At 43.0% G+C, this 25,690-nt stretch overlaps 1 protein-coding gene across 2 annotated transcripts in view; it reads left to right on the top strand.

Moving 5' to 3' along the window:
* Positions 1-25,690, top strand: part of SLC66A2 (solute carrier family 66 member 2) — a 389,162-nt gene that overhangs the window by 87,140 nt on the left and 276,332 nt on the right. The window contains exons 3-4 of one of the 2 annotated variants that reach the window (XM_085605943.1): positions 2,043-2,176; positions 17,022-17,075. In XM_085605943.1, coding sequence (XP_085462069.1) covers positions 2,043-2,176; positions 17,022-17,075 — 188 coding nt within the window. The remainder of the gene's footprint in view (positions 1-2,042; positions 2,177-17,021; positions 17,076-25,690) is intronic. The other variant, XM_085605944.1, reaches the window with a different exon arrangement.

Raw genomic sequence — 25,690 nt, 5'->3', positions numbered from 1 at the left:
TATATTCATTTCACTTAAAGTGCAAAGACTAGACATAATGAGAAGGTAGCACATTCAAATTTGAGTGTGTCCCCCTGGGCACACCAGAGAAAACGCAAGGCGTTTGATTAGTTCATAAATCCGGCAATTTTAATCATTGCTTGTTGAAAATTCAATAAAGTTTTTTTGAATTTGATTTCAAAATAATCACAAGGTGAACGTATTCATATCATCAATGTTTGTTCAATGTCCAATGCATTTCGGGTTTCGTAGAACCCTTCATCAGGGACAAACCTGCTGTCCAGCCACGTGTCCTGCCCTCCACTGCTCTGCTCTACGTTCACCTTGTGATTATTTTGAATTCAAATTCAAAAAAACTTTATTGAATTTTCAACAAGCAATGATTAAAATTGCCGGATTTATGAACTAATCAAACGCCTTGCGTTTTCTCTGGTGTGCCCAGGGGGACACACTCAAATTTGAATGTGCTACCTTCTCATTGTTCAGCACGACGTACATGGACCGATACGTCACCCCAGGAGCACCCAATAACTTTTTCAAATAATGGCATAACTTTTCAAACAAGGTTGTTGCGCACGCTATATCTAGTTTTTCAAAGACTAGACATAGCCATGACCTGTTTTCCTGTGCTTTATGATGCCATTTTCTGCCAGATTTCACTTGATCCTGAACATAATGCAAATTTATTTTCAAGTTTCCTCCTCTGTTTTAAGACTATCTGTTTCATTAATGCAGTGGCCATTTTGTGGACCTGGTTGTACTGATGGGTCAGCAAGCCAGTCCAACGAACAGTTGAATATGTCAAAATATAATAACTTTGCTATTATCCGAATCCTGTGAAGATTGATTTTAGATGAACCACAATAAAGGATCCCCCTTACAGAGATGCTGCAGGTTGTACTTTGTATTACCAAATATTTGCAACTCTCAGTTTACCCTAGGGAATACTCTCAAGCCACACTGTGCCTTAATGAATACTGGTAAGTTACATGCTGCACTGTGAATGCTGGTATCAGCACACCGGCATAACTTTGCTCGCTCAAACGGTGTCTGCATTTTTTAAATCCAGGTGTCCCTGAAAATGGACTTATTCTGTCTCTATAAGAGATAAAGTATTGCACGTGATTTGGAGTAGTAAAACTCTGTCTATGGCCAACTAGAATCAAATAGAACAACATTCCTGACAGTGTTTCCTTTCATTTGAGTTCCGTAGAGACATTTAGCTTACTTCAAACATAAGCAAGGCACCCAAAGGTGAGTGAAACCAAATCACTCAAAACTTAGCTTGACATATACATAACACTAAACAATAGAAAGTCCTGTAGGGGGTGGAAGCATACATTGTTAATGGAAAAAATCGACAAGAGGTCTCCTGATCTACAAATTTATTTTTCAGTATCAATGCAGAAGAAAATACTCTACTAACATTCTTTGATGAAGCCGTGTTGAAATAAAAACCAATGATTCTGTAATAACCATGTGCTTAAAAATGTTGCTGCTAAAATGGAAAAATGCTTTTTTACTTTCTAACTTAGCACGGATGGCACTGTGCTAATCCTCTGCTTAAAAACTCTGCTAGAAAAATAGACACTTGAGATGAGCATATTTTAGAGTGTCTGTGGTTTTGTAGAGCACTTCATATGAAGGAGTTGCTCTCCACACTCCTATCTATCTATCTATCTATCTATCTATCTATCTATCTATCTATCTATCTATCTATCTATCTATCTATCTATCTATCTATCTATCTATCTATCTATCTATCTATCTATCATAGTGAGCACTGTGATGACAGGGAGACTAGGTTGTGATTCAAATTTGTGTTAGGGAGATTCTAGAATTCAGTTGGGACAGCAGGTAAACAACGTAGTGCTGGCGATATGCACAGCTGATGAATACTTGTAGGATTGTCAAGGATTTCTCGAGACTAGCATCTAGCTACAACAACACAGTTGCAATGGCATTTGTGTGGTAGTCAAGAGATCAGATCTGATCTATTGAAGGATATGTTTCTCATGACCCATTGTTCATGGCTCTTCTAGGTTTGGAAGACATTTTGAAAGCCCGCTCTTGTGGCAGAGCATCATCATGATCCTCACCATGTTGATGATGCTGAAGCTGTGCACAGAAGTACGGGTGGCGAACGAGCTGAACTTGAAGCGTCGCTCCTTTGCAGGTAAGTGCTGTGACATTGAGTTACCTAACACTAACACCGAACAAAACTCACCCTCTGCTTTCCCACAGTATGCAGCCCTTCCTGTCAATGTTTTTATTGCTACTACAATAAAACTTATTTTTATATATGGTTGTAGCTTTTTATGTAAAATATGATTGTGGCAGCTGGGCCCATTTGTGCGTAGAGGAATTTAATACAGCTGTTAGCGTAAAGCGATTGGTAGTAGGGAGCTCAAAGAGAGTTGCAGAAACAATTAAAATATAGAGGGCCTAATAGCACATTTTCCTAGTAATCTTGATGGGAATCAGTAACAGGAGTTACCAGACTCATCACGATTATGAGATGTAGTGTTTCACCCAAACTCTTTGGATGCTGAAAACAGGCAGGAATTTCCTAGTGAAATACTGGGCAAAAACATGATGGAATTGGCGTAGAAACACTGATTCTCACATGTCATTCCGCAGAATCCTGTAGTCTGGAGTATTTTTGTCCCCCACTCAGGTTATTGATGCTTCCAGAATATCTCACTTACTTACTTTACTTATGCCATCCTACCCCTCCTGGAGTATATGCCATCAACCAGGACTCTCCAGCAACCTCTGTCCTGGGCTTTTCTTTTAATATGACTCCAGGTGTGACCCATCCCCTATCAGTCAGCCTCAAGGCCTCTGTGCAAGGTGTTTCTTGACCTTCCTCTTTTCCCTTGAGGGTTCCAGGTCAGGGCTTGCCTGTTGATGTTTGATGCGGGCTTACAGTGGGTGTGACCTATCCAGCACCCAGCGTCTTTTCATGATTATTCATGAGCAATGAGTTAGAATGTCTTCTGCCATAGGTTGTTATTGCTGATGGTGTTTGGCCAGCAGATTTGGAGGATTTTCCTCAGACAGGTGTTGATGATGCTCTGGACTTTGTTGGTAGTGGTCACTGTTATTCCCCAAGTTTCTGCTCCATACAAAAGGACCGATTTCATGTTGGTGGTATAAATCCTGATCTTGGTGTGTGGCATTAGGTTCTTGGAGCTCCAGCTCTTCTTTAGCTGAATGAGCGCAGCCCTTGCTTTGCTGACTCTTGCCTTGATGTCTGTGCCGCCTGCTTGTCTATGATGCTGCCCAGGTAGGTGAAGGCCTCAACTTCTGCCAGTGAATCACCTGCAAGGGTGACTACAGTGATGCTGGCCATGTTAGCCTTCAGAATCTTGAGGGGCCCTGTATTTATCCTGGGGTTCTCCCCACTCAAATTCAATAATGCCTGCTTAGGAGCAGCAAGGCATCAGGGAAAGTCAATGTGGGTTCAGTATAGGCTGCGCTTGGTCAGCATGCTGTGGGGGCCCCCAAGGCAGTAGATGAGAACATTGCAGAGGCTGGGGCGAGTTGGCCGTGACCAAGTAAGGGGCACCTCCTGCCAATGCCTTCCCCACTGACCTGTGATAGAGTGTAGCAGTAATGGTTGTGGCCATATTGTCCCTGTATCCAGGGCTTTAAGTGGGATGAAAAAACTGGGGGGGTCTCTTAAAGGGGCGTGGCTGATGTAATTAAGGGTGTGGCTTAAAAACACCTAAGCTAAAAATCTGTGCTTAGCTTAGTGCGCCGCCCGACTGGTATTTTGCTGCTTCTATCATTGCATCCAGATATATAATACAAGTAATATTACATCTACAACAAGCCAGGACTATTGGTTTTTCCAATGGTTGTTAGTTACATAAAATAAATAGGCAACAACTATGGCTTCCTTGTATATAATATAAGACTGAAATAACTATGACGAGTCTCTCTGAAGTTAGCTCAAAGGCAGTGAAGGGTGGTACTGCTGCCGAGTTAAGTATTTTTTTTTTGTTTCACCCTGAGGGTGAGAGCAAAGATGGAGAGCCCGATAGGGACCCTTCTCAGGACCTGTTTTTTAAAACTGCCGGTGCTGAGCCCCCGCAGGACCTGGCCCACTTAAAGCCCTGCCTGTACCGATGCACTGTGTTCAGAGTCCCTCCACTGGCGCGTTCTGGCCTGGGAAGTCCACATCAGCAGGGCGAGGCTGGGTGGGTAGATGTGATCACTGGTGCTCTGTGACCCCAATCTGTCGTATGTGTGGTGGTGGGCGTGGGGCTCCGCCGCCGCTGCACTGAGACGAGCAGCTTCTCGCTGGCATGTTCGGAGGATCGGTGTTGGCAGGGGAGGCCGGGCTGTCAAATGCAGCCTGAGGTCAGGCCCGGCTCCAGGAATTTTTATTTGGGAGGGCCAAGGGTGCATTCGGGTGGGACACTGCTGGCCCGATTTATCGCTTATATATCTAGCCAGGCCTGCTTCTGGGCCCTCCTTTATCTCTCCTTAGTCTTACAAGGCCCAGTAAAACGTACTCTTTTCCAAGTCTCTTTCTAAATGTTATCACTCTCAAAAAGTATTTTTCCATGTAATGTCCCTTTGATGGGAAGAGGAGGTTTCTAAGGTGGGAGTATGAGGCAAGTGACACTATTCGGGCTCCCTCTGTGCGAGCCTTCAGGGAGAAACCTTCTTCATTACTACCTCCACCTGACCCCTGATTCTGCAGCGCACTCCCTTACAGGCTTGATTATCCACTTTTCTACCACCCCTCTCTATTGCACCTTATCTCACAGCTGACCTTAGCCCCCAGCCCAATATCAGCCACCATTCAGTTCCACTTTCATTATTCCCAGTAGAAAACAACAGTAAAATCACCTTCAAACTTAAAACATTCAATATAGCAGTGAATGTAATTAGCACGCACTTTAAAGTATATTCCACAGTTGTCCTAATCACCTGACTGTTAATTAAATAAACGAAAACAGAAAGGCCATGACAGGGCCGGCTTTAGTGCTGGAGTGGAAGTCTTTTTTGGTGCCCCACCAATGACCTCTTTCTCTGTAGATAACTTAACTACCACCCTCCAACATTGCCCTTCATCTCTCCGTAGCCCCTCCCCCTCATGACCTCCTCCTTAGACTCCCTAACTACCACCCTCCAACAGTGCCCCTCATCTCTCTGTAGTTCCCCCCACGCCATGACCTCCTCCTCGGCTTCCCTCACTGTCATCCTCCACCAGTGCCCCTCATTTCTCTGTAGTCCCCCCCACCTCATGACCTCCCCCTCAGATTCCCTCAATGCCACCCTCCAATAGTGCCCCTCATCTCTCCGTAGTTCCTCCCACCCCGTGACCTCCTCCTCTGACTCCCTCACTGCCACCCTTCACTAGTGCCCCTCATCTCTCCGTTGCCCCTCTCTCATATCCACTTCATTTGTTGTATAGCGCTACTCATATCAGTGTAGGGTGTCACAGTACTTTACATAACGCACACATTACACAGAGACAATAAATCAGTCTACGGGGAATGTCACATAAGCCAATGAGGATTGCAAGGTGTAGAAATCACATGTCATCCATACTAGTGGGCAATATATTTTACGAGGGTTTGGTCTGGAGAAGCACAAACACAGGATTTAAAGAGTACTCCAGTGGTTGGGGGTTGCCCAAACTCTTTTTAGCAACATTAGAATAATGAAAGACTGGAGACGTTCTAACTATATCACAACACAAAAAAGTGAAGTTTGTATGCAGCTCTTTGATGACAGTTCATAGGTCACTGTCCTGTGTTAGGATAGTAACTTCTGAACTGCAAGTAACACAAGGATATCTGTGACAAAGGCAGTAACCCACTGAGCTATTCCCATAAAATTCAGTTTATCAGCATTTAAAAACTACCAACAGACACATGGTTGCTCTGCAGCAGGATCATAAATCACCAGTTATCTGATTTTTTTTTATTATTGTTGTTGTACATCGGTGGCAGATTCACTACGAGGGCCAAGACTCATGTTTGGGTGGGCCTGGCCCACCCGGCCCACCCTCTAGAACCGGGCCTGAGGTGAACCCATCTTGTTTTGGTACTAAGATCTCACCGAGCCTCAATCTCAATATAGAATGTTAAAAATGCATCATTACATCGATTCAACCAATTCTCCTCCAGCCAACTACCCACCTCAATTAAATAATCAATAATAGGTGCGTTTCTTGAGGCTACTCTTGAGAGGTATAGTTTGACTTATTCATGAAGAGCAACCCTTAGAACCACAATCCAAATATTAAACAAAGAATTAATAAGATTAAAACAACAATAATCCTAAAGCAAAAACAGATGCACAAATAAAACCATTCATTTGCAGGCAGACCTATAACTCATTGTGTATTCTGCACTTCGGATCAAAGTGAATGTTGACGGGGCAATCCTCGAGTAACAGAGGTTGTGTGCGAGTCCACCAAGGCAATGTGGTGACGTGGGAAGTAGAACTAAGCATCCTGAGTAAATATTAGATGCAAGCAACAATAAGCTAGAAGTGTCCCAGAGGGGTCCCTGACCTCATGCACGAGCCACAATGCTCTGCGCCTATTTACGTCAACCTGTGCTTTTTTCCAGGTGTCGGCCTAGCTTTTTCATAGGAGATGAACTCTTTGTAGTGAATAAAACAGACGATTTTGTATGGCTCTGTCACATGCTTTCTTGTTATTTTCTCATGCTGCATGCCTGCCACTCTTGTTCTGGGATCACACACAGCCTCGGAAAGTCTTTCTTCTCCTCTCAAGTTTCACTTCTTTTTTTTATTTTTATTGAGGTTCAACCCTGCCCCTTGGTGCTAAAAGCGTAAATGGGGCTGCTAGCAAATGCATTTTCATAAACTGAATTAGGCTCCTCGGTGTACTTAGTAGATGCCGCACACATTGAGTTACAAACCAGGGTGGATCTGGGAGCAATGATATTGTGCAGAATTTCCTTCTAGACGGTCAGGATCAGATGCAACAAAATTGTTTGCACTAAATCAGGCTGGTTGGCCTCCGGGCCCTCTTTCTTAGTTCCTGATCTGGCATTTTGGCCTCTCTGTCTGAAAAAACATGAACAAGATCTTCTTCTTACTAAGGTGGGGTGAGACTTAAGGGTTTAAGTCGATGTGGCTCTTTTATTTCAACGGCAGATTGGTGTTATTTTCCATTTTTGCAACAGTATAAAATTCTCATTTATTTTTAGGCTGGCTGCCTGTTACTCAAAGTAATAAGCTAAAGGTGTTGTACTTAATATACACAAAGATTGGGCGATCTTACATATGTGTCTGATCAAGCAGGTACCACTGTCATGCAGAACTTCCAGAACATTAGTGCTTCCATTAGACACTGTCATGGTTGGGGGCTGTGCAGTTTGGAGAACTAGAAGTTTAGAAACGCGAATAAGACTCCGGTCTGCAAGTTTGCCTTTTCTCTGTACCATTTTGTTAGCAGATTGTGTTGATTTTGATATTGGAAGCAGCAAGCTGACCACAAGATGGTCCATGTAGTAGGATCCACAATAACTTTAGTTTTGTTATCACACTGCAAATTATTAAAGTCTTTATGAGCCATAAGTCAGAGAGGCGGGGGAGGGTCAGTGGTAATTTAACTACTTGTTTGCACTACGGTAGTTTTTGTGAAACTGTAGGTTATCAACCGTATTTGAGCCTTGTTACCAGAGCATCCCATCAGTTTGTTCTAACGAGATTAAGGTTTGGGATCGTGCACCATCTGGTGGCCTTTCCATGCACTAAAAAACACCTGATTGGTCCATGTCCATGTGACAATATCTCTGCACAAAGCACCATGCACTTTCTACTGTTGTGTAAACTATATGGTAATCTCCGCTCAGCTTTTTTAAAACCTATTTTTAGGAAGTATGGAGTTAGAAATGTACATGATTCTATGAAGCTGTTTTTTAATCCCCCCTCGGATGTATGTTTCTTTACCGCCACCTTTCTTCTTCAAGCTATCAAAGCAAGGCCTAGTATGCTTTTTTAATTGTCTTTTAAACTTTGCAATTTGAACTGTATTTTTTATGATTATTGTTTTTGTAGTGTAAAGGTATGTGCCCCTATGGACCGTTACCTTTCCTTTTTAAGTCATTAAAGAAAGGTCTAGTATGCTATCTTATTGTTTTTTAGACTTTGTAATTTGTATTGTATTTTATGATTGTTGTATTTGTAGTGAAAATGTTTGTGATTTTATGGACTTTGTGCTTAAGCTCCGAATAAAGCCTTATGAAATGAATGACTGGTAGTGTCATATATATGAAAATAAATATATATATATATATATGGATGAAGTGCTGACAGCCAATCAGATCTCAGGATGAGATGTGTGGTTAGGCTCCGCCCACATATATATATTGATTTAAATGCTATTTTCTCAGGAACTACTGAACAGATTTACACCAGACCTACAAAAGGCACTTCCTTGACCTGAGGACTACCTCTGTGCCAAATTTCAAGTAACTCTGTTCAGCCGTTCGGGCTGTAGCTGTGTCTAAAGGTCCTATGGAAAAATGCATGGGAAAAACGCGTTTTGGGACCCCCCTTTTTTCTCAGCCCCCGCTTGACGAATTCCCCCGAGACTTTCAGGGTAGGAGCGGAGCGTAGCGCCCCACCTATTTTGAAAATTTCGCGAGGATTCGTCGACCGGCGCCAAAGTTATTCCAAATAGAATGTTGCGGTTTTCCTATGGAAACAGGGTCCTAACTATAACTATCTACTGGCGACCGCCAGTAGATAATATATATATATATATATATATATATATATATATATATAGAGAGAGAGAGAGAGAGAGAGAGAGAGACGCACTGTTAGTGCATCTCGTCATCGTTCTATTATCACATTATTATGACAGACGGGTTTTATTATCAGATTGTGTAACACATTTATTTTGTTATCACTCTGTTTATCAGACTGTTACTCTGTTATCACACTGCTTATCTCGTGCTCTTTCGGTCGTATGCTCCATCAATTCTTATCTGGTCACCAAGACAATCATTGTTTTTTTCTTTTTTTTGCTGTAAAGGATATGAAGCACATCTATAGACTGATAGTACCAGTAAAAAAGAGATTGAACTGAATAAGAACCAGAAATTGGTTTCTGAATTTAGAGTTAGAGGTGTGCACAGCTATTAACCGCCCCACACACTTTGTAATTTTTTATTTAATAGAACATTTGCTTTTTTTTCTTCTTTTTTTTTAATTAAAAAAAAAAAAATAAAAAAAAAAATAGAACATTTGCAGGCAACATATCCTGCCAAAACCCCCCAGCAAAAACCCACATTTATTGGGAGAATTGTCTCCCACAATGTTTTTGAATGACAATTCTTCCACAAATATTTGGGGTGGCAATTTTTCCATGTAGGTAAAGTTTTTTCCAAAGTTGACAGACTTCCCAGGCGACATTTACATTTTGCATATCTTCCTATTCAAAGATGGTATGATGTAGGTTTTCGCATTGACCTAAAGAAGTGCAGTTGGCATAGTGTAACATTATGAGCTAATAATAATAGTAAACCTGCGTGTTAGGCAAGCAAATCTACAGAGACAATGTGGTAGTTCAAATTCCACAGAGTGGTCATAAAATATTTCATAAAATTGCAACAACAGAGCCCTAAAACATTTTTTTCCGCAGTACGATGTGTGGCGTTTTGGGGATTCGCTCTCGGGAAAAAATTACTTAATGTCAATGGTTTTGCGCCTTCGTGACTTTAGTATTTCAATGAAATCCATAGCTTTGGGACAATTTTATGGTTACAGCACAAAGGTGGCCAACCATGCCAGTTGAAGAGTACCACTCACAAACCCAGTGAACTGTGGTGCAAGCATGTATCAACGTAAGAGCCAAAAAAGGGAGGGGGCAAAACATATTGTCTAGGACACCAACATATCAACCATGCCAAGGAGATCAGTGAGCTTTCAAGAGAGCACCGCGTTTTATGTAGGGGCCCTGCAATTCCATGGCAATGACACATGTTTAAAAATATTATTGCACTATATAAACTTGTGCAAATAGTCTTTGTTGTGTTTTGACACGTTAAATAGAATACATTCAATACAGTATAGGCTGCCAGAGAGTAGGAGGGTGAATACACTCCACAGCTGATGTCCTGCTAGGAAGCCAGGCTGGCCGAGTGAGATAGGCCTCGAGCAATCGAGCATGCCATGTCCTTCGTCTACAGTACCTGTGAAGTGTTACATTGCTGTAATTCTCGCAGTCTCAGATTTTCCAAGTTGTCTTGTTTTTATAACCTTGCTAAAAAACGTGTTTTTCATGTGCCTCTTAATATTACCTGGCTAACCATTTGTAAGTGCTGTAAAGAGCTGTTGTGGGAACTTGTCGTAAGTCACTAGACTCAAGTTGTGTTAAACAGAGCTGCTTATCACTGGTATCCAGGGCTTAACCTTACGTTTGATCCCAAACCCCATCACCAGGTCCACTTCTTTTAGCTCTCCACTCCCAGGGTAGCTAAATTACGCTGCTCACAGAGTTCTCGGGGAAGTGGTGTAGGGCTAGACACTCGGTATTCAACTGTCATCGAATGATAAGTTATGCATCACTGTCCTGCTAGTACTTAGATTTTTAAAAGATAAATTACTTTAATCCAATCACACACAATTAAGAATATGGATCAATATACACAGTCAGCAGAGGGCAGTTAATTTGGCTTTAATGGGAGCCCTGCCCTTTATTTATTGTGGGACAGTAGGTTGGCCCCTGCCTCTGTCTATAGGTCTTAAAGGGAACAGTGTCTTGTGTTCAGTTTTTAACCCAGTCACAGCCAACTTTCAAAGTTAGTCCCCACTCCAGTACACTTGTCTCTTCCCTCGGAAAACTATATCACAGTACCTTTCTTTGTACCGATGGTGGAAAAAAAAGAATTTAGTGTTTTATATAGCGCAAACTAGACCCGAGAAATAGGTTATCAGAGAGCTTTACATAAGCACCAGTTTCGTTACACAAGGACACATTAATTTTTGTTAGGCACGGGGATATAAAGTGATTTGCCCAGAATCACAGGTTGTTGAGCGTCGTTGCCGGGACTCGAACCCAATTCTCCAGCTTCAAGGTCGACCACTCTAGCCGTAAGGCTACAACATTTCCCCAAAGTGACTTTTGTGACGTGCTTTCACAGACGCTCCTGTGCATTCTACTGTCAGGAAACCGACTGCTACGATGGTGTGTCATCGGCATGACCCATCAAATGACAATACTTTAGTCAGGGCCTCGATCAAGTTCACTCTTTAGGTTTTATGCCATCCTTAACCAAAGATAACTTGCGGCAACCTTAGCACAAGTCTGGCCAAGGTGCCTAGGTGGCAGCAGAGCCTGTGGTAACGGAGACCCTGCCTCTAGGGTCCTCCTCAGGCCCCATCTGAATCCCCACGCCCAAACAAGCAGGTTCCCACACCGGGTTACAGCAGTGCCACTCCTACAGAAGTTGCGGGTTTTCTCTCATCACTTGGAGATTCATGTAAGTCCGACTTCCTCAGGGGTAGTAGTTGCCTCAGTCATTCCAGGCGCTGTCTTGGCGTGGAATTGTCTTTGGGATGAACGCCAGAATACTCTCAATCAGAAGTGTTAATGCTCCCTTCTCGAGGCATACATGTCCAGGATGAAATCTTTGTCGCCACTGGTGTGGGATCCCAGCATTCTCTCCAAAAATCTTGGCACACTGACTGGAATTTTTTGCCGACGTTGCAGCTACTTCTGTATTCCTGCAGTTCATTTCTGCTAGCAGTTTTAGGCAGTTCTGCATTTTAATTTATTCAATCGAACTCATCTAGTCATGGTCCTCTTGACAAGTATGAGCAGGAGGGCAAGGGGAAATTGGGATTTTTCTCTCAGGAACAACCCACAAAAGGGCACTAAGACATGGGAAGTTGCACCACTTAACTGCCTGTTACTATGTGGGAGGTAGCATCTCCCTGGGAACACTGGGTCAGGAACTCCCTAGCTTCGGAGGAACCCTGTGTCTCCATTCCTAGTTTCGCCAATATTCCACCATTAGACCTACTGAAAAAGATCCCTGGAATTTTCTAGGGAAACCCTTGCAATATACTTATGTTGCCTGGGCTCTCCCTCATATTCTCCATCTTAGGTATCATACAGAATATGCCCAATACAAAATGGAGCCTACTGTGGGTGTAGCCACGTGTACTGTCTTGCTGTCCTCATGCATTCTTCACACGTAGGCAGCGCACGCACATGCAACATCTATATGACTTTAATACTTAAACTCACAACATCCATTCCTCCTATAAATGGGGGGGGAGGACCCGGTTATGGGGATTTGCAGAACAATTTCAAACATCGAACAGGCCAGTAGGCTGCTCTTCCTAAGCAGGAAACAGTGAAAAATAGGCCCACCCTGCTCTAAAACAACACAGTTGCTACTTTTAGTCAGGTTAATAGTTCAAGATGTATCAATTAGCGAGGATTAAAAGGTTGCATTTGCCTTGGCAGGATTCACACTTGTGACCTGCAGGTTACATTAGGTATTGGAGCATACACTTAATTTGCATAAAACACTAGCAGGGTTAAAGGAGATTAGAGGCCAATGAGCTTGGTGTCCTATTCGCATGAAAGAGTGTATACAATGCTTGTGGTAGGAATCGTTATTAGCCTGTCTCAGTTGAAGGGCCTCATATTGTCTCTTTGTCAATACAAAATGTTATTCTTTAAGGACAAAAACACTTCACTCACCCTTCGGTGGGATGCTTCAACATAGGGTCTCTCTTCATACCACTTGCAGAAGCTCCTGGTGTGGGCTACAGTTCTCCACAGACTATAGAGGAGCACTTCAAGGGATGGTATGAAGGGAGATTGTCCTATGTGGGCAGGAAAGGTGTGGGTGCCGGGTGCAGAGTGCGATGTGGTGAAGTATCAAAATAAACCTACCGTTTGGTGGACTAAGAGCATTTTATTCGTGCTTCCAATGCGTAGCAATAAACCTAAGAGGGGATAATTCAACTTAAAAGTTGGAAGATTGATAGACCCATTTATACCTGTTCTATTCCCTTAAAGATGGCGGTGAGGTATTTATCTGGACCGGTATTGTCACTCCGCCAGCTAATATGATGCTGCAAAAATAAATGTGAGTACAGCCAGAGTCCCTGAACTGTAATGTGTCCACCAGTGTCCAGACCTGCCAAATATAACAAAAAGCTCAGAAGTGCTGATGAGAACATATAGAACGTCCAGACGATGGCGTTAGTACAACCAGTGATCCATAATGTCTACACATCACGTCTTATGTGAAACGCTCTTTGTGCTGGAACACGATGATCACTGCAAGAGCAAACGTGGTCAGTGAAAACCTAATGTAGGCTCTAGCGTGTGCTTAATATTCATTAGGTTTTTAGTAAAACTTAAAGCACATACAAAAGTCAGATACATCTCTGCACTGAAAACCTTTAGGTACGATACATCTCATGTACAGTGAGACATTCTTAGGAATAAATTTGTCTCGTGTCAATTCAATAGCGGACCACACCATGTCATAGAGGTCACAAGTAGTGGTCATCACTGTGGGTACATTACTATTGACAAGTATGCATTTTCCAGCAAATACAGTGTTTCATAGTAGAATTTGCATCTCCACAAGGCTGTAGCATGTGCTTACCATCGTAGATTGGGTCGTGCGCTCAACCCGGTCAGGAGCAAGCAGCAGGGCTGTGGGTAGGAGCTCTGTACAGTGTAGACTGATCAGAAGTGAACCAATGAAAAAGACTACAAACAAGTTTGTTGCTGGTGCGCCTAACTGATACAATAAGCTGCACCAAATAAACTAGATGCTGTTCTATTCGCATGCATAAAACGCTCGTATTACTACAGTATCAAATCTATTGTGTTGTGTCCAGCTGGCCACATTTATCATTGATCAGTCATTTGTTTGGTCATCGTGTTAAAGGTGCCCCCTAGGTGTCGGTAACTTTAGCAAGATCCAGTGCTTTGGCCAACACCCCTGTAACATTAGGCACTGAACTTAAGCCCTCTGGAGGCTCCAACTAAAAAAGCTCAACATGGGTGCACTAGTAGCCAGTTCCCCCGAATGCTCAACGTCTAAAAAGCATTGTTACGAAGCAAAGGGCTTGTGTTCAGAGGCAACTGTGTAAAAAAAAAAAAAATTATAAAGCCCCTCAGCAGCTTACCTGCATGCTTTGCTGTGTTTGTTATGATCCCACCTGGTTGAAGGGAGATTGAGGCTCTCTTCTCGTTGAAAGCTTTTCACCTTAAGGTGGCTGAGGGTTTTCGTCCTTAACGCATGGATGTTTACATTGACAGGAAGACAATATAGGGCCCTGCCATTGAGATAACCCGTTACCTTTTCAGATTTAATTTGCATACCATCTTGTTTGGTTTCTGGGATGGTAACACCATAGATCAGGGTTGCTATTCTGGATGCTTTGCCCACTGCAGTGCAGTCTGATCTCGGACTTGGATTCTACCTGAGCATCAGTACCAACCTCAGACATATGATATACAAGATATTGTTTGCCGTTGTGTACTAGATCGAGAGATTTTGTACTTGGAGCGGCTAGAATTTGGAGACATTTCAGATTTCAGTGCAAATTAGAATATCTCTCCTTCTCTTGCTGCTTAAGCTTCATGTACTTTTATTTTCACTGTCTGCATAGGAATGTGATGTACATCCCAAGGTTTTTGGTTGATTAAAACAAAACAAAATTATGATATGGTAATGCTATGTTGACATTCAGGGTCTTGGATCCAAATGGAATGAATCATACATTACCCATCATATGACATCCATAGACTTCTAGACTACTCAGTCAGACAGTTTCTGTGAGTTTCTAGAAATGTGAGATACGAACAATAATGGCTTAAGGCTGCAAAGGTAGTTTCAGGTACCACTACACGTGAAGGCCTGTAAACAAGATATCTTCATGTTGATTCAGTGAGAATGTGCTTTTTCTTGAAACCGCTCTCTGCCTTGAATCCTAATGGACTGGAAAGAAACACTGAAGGAAATATTTTCTTTTCAGTAGAAAGTACCAGATGTTTCTGCACTATTACTGCTTTGGTGCCTTCTGGTTTCAAATCACTATAAGTGCCGCTTCTACTTGTAAGTACTTTTCTGTGATAGGAGCTTCAGCTGTGACCCACTTGGGTTATATTAAGCCACTTAATATGCCCTTTTGATTATACACTAATTCCCTGGACCTACTTCCAATCCCGTTTTGGGAGCTCGGTTTACCTCATATGGCTTCGCCTCATGGCGGTGTAGTGGCTAGTAGGCCGCCGCTCAAGTATGAGCAGGGTCTCAGTTCCTAGCAAGAGGCACCACCTTGATGCCATCTTACTTCACTGAAAGTGGGATTGAGCTTAGATTTTTCAAAGGTATGATTTTGTCAGCAAAGATCACTGTGCCTATGGACGCCTATAAAATCAAAGTAATCCAATTCAGAGCTGTCTTTAGCTTTACACTGTGATCATCACAAAAAAGCATGAATCAAGGAGTTGCATCCCCTCTTACGGAAGGACAAGAACCATATAGTGTGTCGCTCCTAAGTGGGACGGGTATGCCCAAACGTGGGGCCTGTGCATACTGTGTCACTGGAACAAAGCTGTACCCGGCTGATGAGCCCATAACTAGGGCGAAACAGGTCCTGGGTTGCTTGTGTTCCAGTTCAGAGAGGACCAAGTTGAATGTTTATTCGGTCTGATGTTGGTTGTGTTAAAAACAAGCATTTGCAATGCAATAGGACTCACATTTATCCGAGACCTATTGCATTGCAAACAGGAGCGGAGGTATCAGGGGGGTGAGAAGGCACGAACCACGGGTGTGGGGGGTGGCAGTGAAGGCATGGACAGCGGGAGGGGGGCACAGGAAGAAAATAGTGCTCATGAAACACGAAGTAAAGGGGTCAGAAGCCTTGGATGGATACAAACGAGGACATGGCCGTCATAAGAAGGGAGTAGCAGCCGATAAACCAATCGGAAGGCAGCATTTAGAAAGGACAAAGACACAAGCCAATGAAAAAGTGGGCGGGAGAGTGGGCGGGGCTTCCCTCACATAGTCAACTACCGCAGCTCAACCCCAGAGCAGCGCTTGCGCGCTGGCTCAGGGCTCGAGCTAATGAATCCTTTGTAGAGCATGCAGCAATCCTGGTGTTACGAGTTGTGAGTCTTCCTGTATCTGTCTTTGTGGCAGAAGGATGGGGTGGAGGTTCACATTTCATGTGGATCTTTGTGAAGATTGGAGAGGTGTTCTATTCTATTTGTGAAGAAGGTACATGTATCCTATTTTTTGTGTCTTGCTGCATCTGTCTTTGTGGGATAAGGATGTGGTGAAGATTCCATGCATCATGTTGTGAGCATTACATGTCGGTGAAGGTCCCACAGGGTGTCCATTGAGTTTTCTGCTGCGCATCCGGCTTATATTGCTCCTGTTGGTCTTTGTTAAGGATTCAAATAAGGAAATGAATTACTTGTAACCTAATCTAAGAGTAACTGGATAAGCCCTAACGTACTTGAAGCTGCTGTCTCGTGTTCTTCATTATAGACTGCAGTCTTCAAGTTGAACAGCTGGGTTGTCCTGTGTATGTCCACAGTGCCAAAAGAAGACTCAGATTTACAGAATAGTCTGTAATATTTCGCAGTAACTCATTGCATGTAAATTTATCTCATGTGGATGTCATGAAAACCTGACCATGGTCCAGTTTTCATGGATCAGGATTGCGGAGCCCCTGCTGTGAGCTAACACTGGCCAAAGGGTTAAGGTGTGGAAAACAGGACATTTTAAACTGGATGAAACAGTTATAAAGTATGTTTTAGTTTTACTGCCTGGGGTGGGCTTCAGGCATATTGGCATGTGCTGTTATCAAGACATACTAATCATTCTGTCCTAACAAGAAATGAATATGGCAATATTCCAATCCGGTAACAGAAAAATATGCAGTAATAATGCATTGCTGATTGATTCCTATATCACACATGTTTCTTTTGTCTTCTCTTCCTCCCCGTGCTTGACTTTTTGTATGTGTAGCCTCAGATAGTAAGGACGAAGAATTCAAACCTCCCCCCAGGAGATCCTTTCTGGGTATGTAGAGCGCATGAGACTGTCCTGTCTGTGTGTCCCATTGCATCTTCTAGCATGGTAGCAGTTGCACTGCATGATGCATGATGGCTAACTTTGCAAAACCATTCCCTTTGTGACTGCAAACACTAACAGCATATGCTGTGTGTCATTTCCTCTTACAGAAGTCCAAGCAAAAAGTTTTTTTCAGTTTAATACTGTTATTTATCAGGTATAAAAGCATTTTAATTTACAGTACTTAGTGCATGTCCTTTCTTACTTTACTTACCCTTGCTTGTTTTGATATGCATTAATAAAAACACTTTATCAAGCAACTTGTACTTTGCTTATGGGCTGACAAGGATGAAGAAGTGGTAGTGGGGTGGAACTGTGCTGACAAATGGAGGAGCAAATAACAGATTTAGATGAATGTGTCAAGAGGATACATTTTGTGCTGTTTCTATTGAGTTATGTGGTTGGTGTTACTGTAGAATGTTTGTGGGGATATTTGTAGTGAACACCAATTTCTTTTATTTGCAAGTGGATAATGCTCAAATCAGAGAAACCTTATATAGCGCAACAGCTACCCAACCCGGGGTTTCCCGTCGCTTTAGCAACAGATATGGTGCCTCAGATCCAGCCAAATCAGAACTGCCATGTTTTCATCTGTCTGCGAAAAGTGACCAATGAAGTACAGGATCTTAGATGTTCAGGTAGAGTTTTTCAAGGTCTAGGGCCCTTTGCCCAAAAGAGCGACCTCCCATGCAAGATAATTTAAACCTGAGAACAGTGCACAAAGAGAGGTTACTAGAGCAAAGACAGCGAGCAGGCTGGTACAAAGTTAGCAGGTTAGTGATATAGTGGGGAGCAGTTCCTGCCCTTGCTTTAAAAACATAGCATAATGACTTTAAATGAATGTGTTTCTCCACCTTTAATAAATGCAACTCTTGAAGAACAGATGGAGGCGATGCATGTGTAGCCAATCAGTAGATTAACCTTGCGGCAGCTTTTGGAACCACCTGCATACGTCTCACAGAGGCTTTGTTAGCCCCCAGGTACAGAATGTTGCCATGGTCAAGTCAGGATAAGTACCGGGACGACAGTTCTCTGGGCAGATTCAGGAAGAATCCATATAAATTTGCGTAACCATGTCAAGGTCGTCTACCTTTGCCACCTGGGGCCTCATAGTGAGCTTAGAATCTACTAGAAAGCCAAGATTCTTTACTATGGAGGCAGAGACAGGGGTGTCACCCAGAGCAGCCAGCCAGTGTTGAGGTCCCCAGAAGGACAGATTGTTTTCCAGCACCTTTGTTTTTCCTCCATTCAATTTAAGAGAGGAGTTGTTCTTTGAAGAGGCTACATGAGTTGGGCAGGAGTTCAGTGACCCAGAATTGTAATCCTGTGTGGATGATAAAGAAAAGATGATTTGGGTATCATCTTATAGGAGAAAAGAGTCCGCCCCCAATGTTCCACCATGTCAGCCAAATGGCAAACATAGATGTTAAAAGTGCCGGGCTTACAGCAGATTCTTGCAGGACCCCGGAGATCAGAGCATGGTACATATAGATGTTGTTACCCGAGAAAACCTGAAAGGTTCAGCCCTTTACAAAAGAAGACAGCCAGGCGAGTGCCGTTCCTTGAAGCACCAGTTGTTCCAATCTTAACAGTATCATGGGACACAGTATCAAAGGCAGCACTTAGATAAAGTAGCCCTCATCTAGTAGCTGTCTAAGATGTTCCTTGACCCCGAGGAGGGCGGACTCGGTAATGTGCACAGCTCTGTACCCAAACTGGGAGTCATGTACAAAAAGTTTGAGACTCCACAAAAGCAGAAAGTTGTTTACAGAGATTTTTCTGAAATTTTAGACAGAATGGGAAGCAGAGAAACAGGTCTGTAATTGGACCAGATGAAAGGTAGGTTTCTTCAAAAGGGGAAGGACCATGGCGTGCTTCCAAATCTGAGGAATGACTCCTAGCAGCTGAGAAGAGTTTCCAGAGGAAGCATAACGTCAGGATCCAGCAGGCAGAGCTGGACCGAAGGAAGAGGGTCTTTGGGGGAGCCAGATCTTCTAGCTTGTGCAAGGGATACAGATAAAGGTAGGTCCAGGGCATCCCAAGTGTCCAATGTCTGAGGAACAGGAGGGGTAACTGAGGAACTAGAGTCCTCGGCGGCTGACGGTGCTAGGTGGGTGTAAGAGCGCTAATTCTTCACATCGAGCCTGTGCTAATGTCGATTCGAGGGCAATCCTACAAGGATCCAAGAGCTCCTTGACTATTCTAATGTGCGTTCTAGAACAATTTTGTGTCGACAAGATCTGATCCGAGTAGAAGGCTGCTTGAGCTGTTCTACAGAGACTATGATACTGATTTATTTGAGTTTAGAGGAATCATCATAATTGAGCCTCCAGTCCCTTTCTAAAGTCTTACAGCCAGTTTTAGCTTCTTGTAATTCCTCAGAAAATCATGGGGCCGGAGGGTGTAGCCTAGGAGGGTGATGGAATTTTAAGGCAAATATTGTTCTAAGGAATTTAATAGCAAGTCATTAATTTGCGGCTGATCCAATTTAAGCTCATCCAGCCGACCAGGAGACGTTTTATCTGATGGCTGTTAAAAAGCCCGAAGGTCCAGCCCGGACTGGTGCTAAAATTGAAACCGCAGTCACCCCTATATCAAACATTGTTCAGCTCTGTAAGTCAAGCTGTTAGTAAAATAGTTCTCACATGGCATTTCTCCAGGTTTTAATCCTGGACTTCAAATAGGGGTACTTATGTGTAGCAGCTTCTACCCTTGGCTTTTCTCATGCTACCCCTGATCTCAGTACCTATGAAGAAAGGACGAAACAAAAAAACATCTAAGAGTCCTGTTCATGTTGCGTAGTTTCCCTTCTTGTGCTTAACCTAATCCCTCGGCAGCAAGTATGGTCCGGCATGTCTAAGCTGAGAGAAGTGCTCAACCTTGTGATGTTCTTGGGAGTCAAGGGGTGTGTTATTGTGCAACCTCTAACATTATGGTGATTTGACCTGTGTTGGTTTAAAGTTTCTCGCTCAATGCCAAAATTCATCACAGCAACTGTGAACAAAAGCGAAAGTCCAGCCTTTGCCTTTTCCTGCCTTTCTCACCCTCTCTGTCCTTCACTCTTATCGAGTCTTCCTCTCTCTGATTCTCTATCTCTTTGTGTCTTTGTATACATCTCTACATTCCTGCTTCTCCTTATTTCCCTCACTCCCACTTTGTCACTTTTCTGGTCTTTTGTTTTTCTCTTCTTATCCTTGTTTTGTACTCCCTCCTATTTCACTCTTCCTCTATCGGTTTTGCCCCCACACCTCAGAAGACTTCTGGGCAGGTTGATGGGAGCGAGTGACCCAAGAGGCTACGTTTCCACTTTGTGGGGGGGAGTGGGGGGTGAAAGGCAAACCAACGATGCAAGAATGGCAGATGCGCTGGACAGCTTCTCTTCGTCATTTCTCCTTTCACCAGTTATGAGGCCTATATGTGCCAGTGACTGGAAAGCAAAAGAGCACTGTAACTTATGGAAGGTGTTGGAAGGTTGTGTATATAAAGTGAAGATTTACAACTTTGGATTACATAATTGCATTTCACATGTTTACATTCTAAGCACAGGAAGTTAACAATTTTTGATCAAGTGCCAAGGCTGGGGTCAAACCCAAGTTTCTAGGTCCCAAAGTTGACAACTTAGCCACTAGATCACATCTCCTCCCTCTCTTCTCTGTGGTAGGGCCAACAAGTAGAGGTGGAGCGAGGCACATGGCACCTGATGTCGCTGGTGGGAGCCCACTATGGAGCTCATGGTGAGCTACACTGTGGGTTGTTGATGGTGAATATATGTTTTTTTGAATTGATGGATGCACTTCACCTCACTCATCCAATGGAAGCAAGAATGACTTTTATTTGCATGTATTTGTAGTTATGTGTAGTTTCTGCTTCTCAGTGACATGAACTCCTGTTTGTGGAAATCTGTAAATTGGCATTTGCAGACTTTGATTCTCACAAATACGTCATCACACTTTAGGCAAACGTCTTTCACTCGTAGCCATATGTGGAGGCTCTTATATTTCAAGTGTCCGTGGCAGACCTGTCCCTCCTCGGTTCAATGGACTTCAAATCTATCAAGCTACACAGGCTGCAAGGTTGACAAAAGGATAAGGCATTAAGTTCGGTATTTTAATAGTAAGTGGAGTATATTTGGAGGCTGCTTTCTTCATGCCCAGTAACCGAACTGGGTCCAGCAAGGACACTGACTCAAGTGAGAACAGCTTACTCTTTTTGTTTCATGTATTGGGAAAGTCTTCAAGATCCAGAAATGCTACAAGAATGGTGGGCACAGCTAGGCACTACATAAAGAAACCTATGTTTCTGTTGGTGCAATTCCTAAGCCTGTAATGCACCAAGGATAACCTGTGACTAATCAAGCCTACTCCCACTTTTCATACAGGATGGCACCACCAAACTCTGTTAGACTGAGTTTCAGGCCTCTAAAATCTCAGATGTAGCTTCCACTACATTTTGAAATTGCTGAGGCCTTGGTAATAAGAGCTCTGAACGTTGTGGTCTTCCCTTCCTCTTACTGAAGAGGTATGTCCTATGACAAGTTTGAGCAAGAGAGGGCCTTTATGTGGGCAAGGAGTCAGAATAGCTCTCCAATTTCAAGTCACTACCGGAGTGAGTAAAGATTGAGTCAAGCAATTCCTCTGCCTTCCCAAGAAGGAGCATGAGAATTGACATACGAATGCCTCTTTTCAAGTGAAATCCCAGTGTGGCAGTGTCTCGCTGAACTGCCAGAACACTCTTGTAAAAAGACAATTAAGAAGAAAGGTCTTGCAAAATAATTATAGATCTAGTAGTTTTATCAAAAAATGTGCATGCTTTAAGCAGAAGATCTATAATATACTTGTAGGCTGCTTTGTGTTCACGTGTATTGACAAGGCCGGTACACTGGCATACAAAATGCAGAAGTGAGAACAAACATTTTCAATCTGTGATTTAATAAGCAACATAAGGTCAGCAGATTCCCCAAGTCAGTATGTCAGAACATAACAAAAATATGCCATGGGAGGGAGGAGTCCTAGAGAATGCACTCTGAGTAGGCATGTTTCCTTTCTGCCCTCTGCCACGAGGCGTACAGCATGCCCTCGTCAACAATAATGACTCAAAACTAATGACAACAGAGGGGTGAATTATCTTGAGGGAATTTGCCTGCAGATGCAGAGTGCTGCGGTTTGGATTGGTGGAGATTGGGCTTGTCCACGTGGATGACATTGCTGATACTCAAGATGGCAGCCTCAACTCGGCGTAAAGAAGAATAATGCCAGTGGTGGTGGTCAGCTGGCGCGACTGTGTGTGATGGTGGGGTTTTGGATAGAGGCCATGGATGTGACCAGAAATGGCAGTCCATGACTCTTCACTGATTAGTGCTTTGGAGGGCTGTGAACTGTGCATCAGGAGGTGATGGGCTCCAGGTGCTAGCGCCCATGAGGAGCAACAGGTAGCGAGTCATGTGGCCAGCTCAATTTCCCTGAAAGAGGCAACACAGTGAACCCCAGTCAGTGGAAGAGACCTGAGGTAGCAAAAGCAGCTCCAAACACAGAGGAACCAAAATGCAGAGAGTTAAGAAAGTAGACAGATGGAAATAAATTGATGAACTGATGCAAGATGCCTGACTCTCGGCTTCTCCTCAAGGGTCCTTACATGATATTGTCTCTCACTGATAAAACTGCTAGAGTGCTCTAGTGTCGATTTAGTACTACTGCTAGTCATATACAAAGTTTTGCTACATTGGACCTGTTCCGCAGCTAAATGCATAGGTAGCCGCAAAAAATTGAGACATAAAACTGGTGATTATTGAATCATAACCCTACGTCTCCATGCAAGACCGATTACATACGGTGTGGAATACCGCCTACAAATAGCTTGCAACAAGGGATGACACACTATCTCAGGCTGACACATAAGGCGCAGAAAATGTTAAACGCTGTCCCATTCTTGGGCTCCGCTATGACTGAGCCGATGGCCCCAGCCATGTCATCTCTAAGTCTAACTTGCAGAACGAAATCAAGTGCTAAGACAGGGGGCTCAGGGATATCCTTAGGGTGGAAATGAAAAGGAGTAGACAAGAACTGAAATCCGCACTAGGGTCCAAAATAGAGGAGTTGTGCCAATATGTAGATGCGGTTGGCTCAAGGATTCTAGAAGACCTTTCAGAGTCAATAGAAGGAAGAGATACTGCTTGTAACTCGGAAAATACATGGAACCACCTATAATATTCATGGGTATTCTATCTTACAAGAGCTGTCCCAAGCTACCCTTTTAAAACCCGCAGCCTTTCTATATTGAAGAACTCGCCCGTGTGATATCGCCTTTGACTAGGAAGTGACAAGGTCATGCAACAGACATGGTGAAACTCACGAAAGCTTTGATAATCAGACTAACCACTTCAGACCTGCAATCATTATCCTGAAAGACCATGAACACAACTGGACAACAGTGTGGCTCTTTGCATAATGTGTGGTAGAAACAGTGATCAGGGTGATTGGGTGGTAGAATTGGAAAAAGGTTCAAGAACGCAAATCAAATAGAAAATGATGTCAATGCTGTGCCCTCTTGAAGAGGAGGAAAAGTTCAGCAAGTTGTCCCAATGAACATATTTAATGGTTTTGAGCCGCACATGTTAGGAGGGTCAGGGAGAGGAAAGGAAATTAGATCTGTAAAAAACACATCTCCTCCCCACCTTCAAAATAGTAGTCGCTCACAAAAGCTAAAGGCATATTTTGATTAGAAATTCTTCAGTCAGGATTTCATCCCGCATCCCTGATTGGCAGGCAAATTTCTGCAGAGTGCAGCCTATAGGTAGACACCCCACAGAGATAACTTTGTATGAATTTGTGAAAACCCTCAAAAAGGATTCCCCCACATGTTAGGAAGACAGGAAACCTGGTTAGGCCTGAATTACCCCTCACCCAAAAAAAACTGGCAATATGGAAATTTGTCAACAACCGAATATCAAAACATACAGAACACCGGTGGAATGAAGCACAAGTGTTACCCACTAGCTTATTGCTCTCCAGCGAAGGAGAAGAATAAAGGAATTGTCATATTTCAATATTAAAAACAAAGAAAGACAAGGACCTATGGCACCTTTTAGCTAATATCTGCCTAGAAGTTCAGACACTTACAGAAGGAACCCTAAGAACTGGAATCTCCTCTCAATAGCTTTTCTTAGCTCAGTTTTTTCACACTTTGGTAAATTTGCTAAACGAGTCATAATACTTACTGGTGATCTTAATCATGTAATGGAGAAATTCTTGGGTCTTAATCAAAGATGGGAGGACAGAAGCGTTCTTCAAAAAAACTGAACTCTATGCTAACTGAACTAGGCCAAAAAGACCCTTGGAGGGAGCACCACCCAGGGACACGGATTATATTCATTTTTCCTACATGGATCATGTGTATTCGCGCATTGATATCATATTCCTGAGCAACTCCCTCATGCCAGTGGATGAAAAAATTACAATAAAATCTATAACTCTCTGCGATCATGTAGTGGTTATTGTGGACCTACTTTGAATTGTGCAGCAATGAGGAAGTGTCACCTTCAGGTATCTGGGACGCCTTTAAAGCCTTTGTTAGAGATCAATGTATTTCAATCCTTGCACATTTGAAGAAAAAAACACATACATTTGAAGCTCAAACAATTGTGCCATTGTAAACTGATATAAGAGAGGGTTCAACCGCGAAAATTTTATATTAATATGGCAGAGCTCTCATTCCTACGTTTGAAAAAAAACTCCTATATAGCAAAAAAATGTTCCTTGACGAAAGCCTGAGTGGCAAAACGGAATTCAGGTACATTTCAGTAATATGGTCTGCTAGAGGGGGGGCATTTACAAGAAATGAAGACAAAAGTGAAGCGTTTAGACATTTTTGGAAAAAGGTATGCACTAACAATAGCTCTGCACAAACACAATAAGATCTGTACCTAGACTGGATTAAACTCCCTCCAGTCTTTGAAGTAGAAAGGAAAACATTGAAAGCCACTATATCTGTCCCAGAGATCCGAAAGCTCATCAAGACATTAAAATACAAGGCCCCAGGTCAATATGGGTTTACTGGAGCCATCAATAAAACTTTTGTGACCATTCTAGCCCCCATATTAGAAATCCTACTCGACTCTTTTGCCGCTTAAGGCAAATCGTTCGCCTCTATGGGTGAATCCACTATCACACTTATACCAAACAGGGCTGTGTCCCAAAGCTACGCTCATTGTATAGGCTGATCACATGTTTACATGTAGACTTAAAACTGTATGCAAAAAGTTTTAGTGGACGGACTTAACAAAGTATTAGCATGCCTGATTCATCCTGATCAAGCAGGATATGTGGCAACCAGGTAAACACACGATAAAATTAGAACGACCATTCACTTGGTCGAAAAGACACAGAGAGGAGTGGTCCTGACAATCTTGATATCGCTAGATGCCACAAAAACCTGGGAATTGATGGATTGGTCCTTGTTCAAATGTGTCATGGGGTTGATTGGTTCTGAGTATACAGCCATGGTTATGGCGCTCTGACAGCCTCACTGCCACCATCACAATGAATGGCTTGAAAGCCAAACAAGTTGGC

Source organism: Triturus cristatus, chromosome 5_1 (assembly GCF_964204655.1).
Source record: "Triturus cristatus chromosome 5_1, aTriCri1.1, whole genome shotgun sequence".
Lineage (NCBI taxonomy): Eukaryota > Metazoa > Chordata > Amphibia > Caudata > Salamandridae > Triturus > Triturus cristatus.
The sequence above is the reverse complement of the archived record's forward strand: the minus strand, read 5'-3'. Positions and strand labels throughout refer to the sequence as shown.